Source organism: Apaloderma vittatum, unplaced genomic scaffold (genome assembly GCF_000703405.1).
Source record: "Apaloderma vittatum isolate BGI_N311 unplaced genomic scaffold, ASM70340v1 scaffold25865, whole genome shotgun sequence".
NCBI lineage: Eukaryota > Metazoa > Chordata > Aves > Trogoniformes > Trogonidae > Apaloderma > Apaloderma vittatum.
The window spans coordinates 4,875-9,975 of record NW_009718136.1 but is presented as its reverse complement, the minus strand read 5'-3'; the positions used below and the strand labels follow the sequence as shown (position 1 = coordinate 9,975).

At 53.6% G+C, this 5,101-nt stretch overlaps 1 protein-coding gene across 1 annotated transcript in view; it reads right to left on the bottom strand.

Annotated features, from left to right (window-relative positions):
- Window positions 1-5,101, bottom strand: part of SH3GL1 (SH3-domain GRB2-like 1) — a gene marked incomplete at its 3' end in the record, with an annotated part of 7,651 nt that overhangs the window by 1,587 nt on the left and 963 nt on the right. The window contains exons 4-7 of the mRNA XM_009870157.1: window positions 5,067-5,100; window positions 3,267-3,400; window positions 1,420-1,578; window positions 788-891 (exon numbers count right to left, since the gene is read on the bottom strand). Coding sequence (XP_009868459.1) covers window positions 788-891; window positions 1,420-1,578; window positions 3,267-3,400; window positions 5,067-5,100 — 431 coding nt within the window. The remainder of the gene's footprint in view (window positions 1-787; window positions 892-1,419; window positions 1,579-3,266; window positions 3,401-5,066; window position 5,101) is intronic.

The window sequence follows — 5,101 nt, the reverse complement described above, 5'->3', positions numbered from 1 at the left end:
CGCGACGGCAGCGCGCCACCGGCAGCAGATTGTCATGTCGGGCGAAGGGTGAGTAGCACTTGCTGGAAGACGCGGGTTCTGGCGGAGGGCTGACAGGTGCCAGCCTTTAAAGAGGTGATGGAGGTGCTCTTCCAACTGCCCTGCGGCCACCACATCAGCCTCACCCCATTGCATTCACCTTCTGGCCTTCAGAGCAACTGGGAGCCCTTGACACAGATTTTTCTGGGCCACAGTAGGTGCCCTCCTTAACCTTAACTTAAGCTAATGGCACAAGGACTCTAGGCGAGGCAGTTCCAGGTAACGCAGGATGACAGGCGCGTCCAGCTCGTGACATCTGAGCCATCTGTTCCAACAGCGTGATGCAGCTTCTGACTCCATCCTGGGTCTGGCCAAATGGCACTTCTTGGGGGACACTCCCAGGCTCAGTGGCCAGACTGGGAGGAGCCGTGAGCCCTGCCAGGAAGGAGATTTTACTCTTCTCCTCCACCCCTGCCAAACTCAACTCCAGCCTCCCTGGGAGCTGCACACCCCGATTCCAGCGGGGCTCAGCTGCCGCCGGCGCAAGCACAGAGGATTTGTTTCAGATGTTGGAATGTCATCGAAAGCGGTTTGTGCATCGCTCTCTCGGAGCTGGAGGGGGTCTGGATTGAGGTTCCAGTGATTACAAAAAGCAGCTTTAACACCAGGGAATAGATTCAGAGGGAGAGCGAAGCACTTACAGACAAGTATCACAGGGAGAACCTGTGGCTGCAAAAATTGGGAGTGCCCACAGCACTCCGGGACTCACCTGCGTTTGAGTTTTTCCGCAAGCTCGTCCAGGATCTGCACTGCCTGCCTGTGGTAGTCCAGCTGGGCGTCCACCAGGGCTGAGAGCTGGCTCACCTGCTCGATCTGCGAGAGTCACACCAAGGAGGGATGAATGGCTCTGCCCAGCTGACAGGAGCATCACACACGGGGGCCGAGACCATACCGGGGAATGGCGACAAAGGGCAGCTTCCCCAGGGAGATGAGGACAAGGGTTGGGTTATCAGACACCAGAGGTCAGGCACTGGCTGAGGCTGACCAGGACAGAGGACACCTCCCACCACTCTCTAGGCTTCATTTTCTGTGCAAATCCTTCCCAAGTAAGCCGCCCAAATCACTCCCACCAGCACACTGAGAAGTACAAGCCACAGCCTCTCCTCGGGATCAGGCAGAGGAGCGACCGAAAGGGTAAGAGGCCTGCCAAGCCACGTGCTGGCCTCTCGGATCCGGGTTTTCAAAACCACGTTTGCAAGAACAAGAGTGGAAATTAGTCTCTAACTTCTGCATCTCTTGAGAGATTCCCCTCCTTGTGGACACAGACACTTGCAACCCGCCCGGCAGCTCTCAGCCAGGGCAGAGGAACCAGAGGAACTGGCGCTCCCGCCACGCACTCACATCAGTTTCTAGGAGGTTGTGCATACTGGTCTCCGCTACTTCCTTGGACTCTTCAAATTTCTCCATGGCCTGTCGGAGCTCCTCATCGGGGATTTTGCCCTGTCGTTTCTTCTTGTAGTCAAAGTCCAAGCGTCTGCCTTCCAGCTTCTTGAGATGGTGCTGGGAAGAGGAGGGTTATGAACAGTACAAGGAAAGAAGGAACAGCCAAGCTCTCCTGCTGGGAAGGCAGCTCTAGTTACAGGCCGAGTTCATTTGTTCCAGAAACCTGACCTTGGAGCACACGCTTCTGTGGCTCCCACCTTTGTTCAGACTCCGGAGAGGCTCCAGGATGTGACAGAGAGCTGCAAATTGGCATGGTGATGTGAATTCACCCCCTTCCAGCTGAGAGCTGGAGGAAAACACTGCAGGGAGCAGCCCGGGTCTGCCCCCTGTGCAAGCCTTTCGGGAAGATGAAGAGCTGTCCAGTTGCCCAAGGAGCAACGGGGATCTCTGGAGACCAGGAATGGGGACGCAGGTTCCGAGCGCCGTGTCCCCTGACTGCTCAGGGCCGAGCTGTTTAAATTAGGTCTACGGCAGCCTGCAGAACTGGAGGCCAGATAAGTACTGGAACAGCAGCTGGCAGTTATTTTATCTAGGACACCCCTGTAAGCGAAAACTCACTCGAGAGCTGCCTCATGAATTACAGTTTGGGATGGATCCTATTACAAAGCCTGGCTGTGCTTGGCATGGGCTTGTCTCTGCTACAGGAGACAACCGAGCTCCCAGCGAGACACAGAATCACAGAACCACAGAATGTCAGGGGTTGGAAGGGACCTCTGAAGATCATCCAGTCCAACCTTCATCCCACCACACCCAACCACTACACCACAGCCTCAAGTGCTAGATCTACTGTTTTTTAAACACCTCCAGGGTTGGGACTCCACCATCTCCCTGGGCATCCGGTTCCAGTGCCTCACCACTCGTTCAGGAAAGAACTTCCCCCGAATATCCAATCTAAACTTACCCTGACGCAACTTGAGGCCATTTCCCCTTGTCCTGTCCTTAGTAATTAGAGAGAAGAGACCAGCACCAGCCTCACTACAGCCTCCTTTTAGGTAGCTGTAGAGGGCAACAAGGTCTCCTCTCAGCCTCCTCTTCTCCAGACTAAACAAACCCAGTTCCCTCAGCCGCTCTTCACAGGGCCTGTTTTCCAGACCTCTCACAAGCCTTGTTGCCCTTCTCTGCACCCGCTCCAGCACCTCGATGTCCTTCTTGTACTGTGGTGACCAAAACTGGACACAGGACTCGAGGTGAGGTCTCACGAGTGCCGAGTACAGGGGCACGATCACCTCCCTCCTCCTGCTGGTCACACCATTTCTGATACAGGCACCAAAGGGCCTTCTTGAGATGCTGCCTATGAGACTCAGAGGGAAGCTTGCTCAGAGCTTGAGAATTGCGTTTGGGATCCAAGCTACTAACACAACAGAGCCAGCAGCTGCAAAGAACACTGTGAAGTTTAATGCCAGGCAGCCCAAACGTAGCGTGGCTGGGAGCCTGCAGCACAAAGAACCAAATGCAGCAAGCCCGGGATGTGTGTTGGGACGTAACCCCGCAGCACCTTCCACTACACATGGCGAATGAATAAGCATTTGAACCTGCACCCAGCCTCACGAGCTGCTCAGGAGCAGCAGCAGGAGGAAATAATAGTGAACGTGGGGAGAAAAAGCACAAGTCCAGGGGAACAGACCCGATACCCACACAAGTCTGCAGTTCCCACCACGCCAGAGCAAGGGGTCAGAAGCACCAAGAGCCAGGAGAGGCCAGAAACGAAAGAGGTGAGGAGGAAAGAACAATGTAGCGGTGTTTACCTGGATCTCTTTCAGGTCTTTGTCACACAGGTTCTGGAGGGGATCAATAAAATTTTGTTTGACCTCGATATCCAGCGAGTCCTTCACTTCGGCCAACCGCTTCATAGATTCGCCGGCGTCAAGAAGTGCGTCGCCTTCGAGCGAGAACGGGGGGGGAAGAGAAGGGGAGAAGGGGCCAGCCAGTTAACCAGCGCCGTGGCTGCTGCAAGCAGAGCCGTTCTGCCGAGACACCCAGCGTGTGCGAGCCCCGGCCCCATCCAACCCCCTGCAAAAGTTTCTAACGAGAGTAAATCTCGGAGCCTGGCGGGGCGTGAGCGATGCCTGGCGTGAGAGCAGGCAATTCCACGCAGCACACTTGACTAACATTTTTTTTTCCTCTGAGAAATAGAAACGATCTCTGCCGACTACGGAGAGGAAGGAAAAGGTGAAAATATTTTAAAAAGCAGTGTTTTTAAACTCCCTGTTGGCTCAGGGAGTTGCTGAGCCGCTAATTGGCACTACAGCACTTTAACCTCGCTCTGCTCCTCTGCTGGCAAGAGAAGCCCGGGGCAGAGGCGTGTTGGTCTGATCCAGCTTGGCCATCCTTTTGTTCAGATGATTTCAAGCCCAGAGCGTTGTGACCGACTTTTCAAGTTTCTCCAGATGCTGGCAGCAAACTTGCAGCCTTTTATTCCTTTCAGACACTAACCTCTACCAGGCCAACCTTACCCCTTCTCCTCCCCTCTGAATTAGAGGGCTCAGAGTTGCTCACTGAAACCTGTTTAGTCTCACGCTTTTCTAAGGCTCCTGCCACAACGACATTAAGCCAGACAGGCTTGCAGCAAAGCATGTTTAGCCTTGGCTTTGTACTCCAGCAGAAACCATTTATAGACCAAATTATTCCTGCGCAGCTTTGGCAAACCAACCGCTTCAGCGCTATGTTAGCACAGGAGAATACGCAAGTGCAACAGAGCATAAAGTGAAAACATCACCGTACTGTCCAGCTGGAAAATTAAATATACAAGAAGACTTGTTCCAACTGTGATAACTCCAGAAAACCTGTCCCGGGGAGGGATGCAGGACTAAACGTACAATTTGTATCAAGCTAAGAGAACTCAGGTTTAGTGTGTTCTTCTAAAAACCTCCTTCCCTCTTTCTCTCTGTCATAAGCCCGGTTCCTGCGAGCCAAGAGCAATGTAGGGCTCGGAACTGGCCAGAGACACTCTCAAGAATCCTTTGTCATTCCCACGTAGTAGCCAGAGCTTTTTAATTTTCCCGAGGCACGCAGGCTCCTCCCTGCGCTGGAAGCCATCACCCAGCTGTGCACTGTACCGGGTCTGTCACGTGCTCTGGCTGATGTTTTAGAGGATTAAAAATTGATGTCACTGAAAGGCTTCACCCTCCTCCTCCCTCCCTGCAAGTCACTCATGGTTATGAAAACTCATCATGCAAAAAGATTTCTTGGCTACAGCCTGCCTAGAGCAGAACTTTAGCTGGAACCAGCACCATAAAACTCTGAATCTCGCTCCATCTATCGTTTCCACGTCACCGCTGTTCAGTTTAGGAGCACAGAAACATTTTTTTCTTTCCTACCTGCAAATTTATCTCAGTGTTTAATAATAAAAAAATTAAGAGGTGGGTTTGGGCCTGGACAAGAGACTCTGCTCGTCCCTTCCCTGCGAGGAGGAAGCCTTCAAACCTCTCAAGAGCCCCCGGCACCGGTCGGTGAGGCAGAGGGTCACACAGCCTGCAAATCCGGCAGCGGCCTCGGCCGTCACACCCACACGCTCCTCAGGGGAGCTGGCCCCACAGCACACTCACCGAAGTTGGAGTCCTCGCCCAGCTCCTTGCCGTAG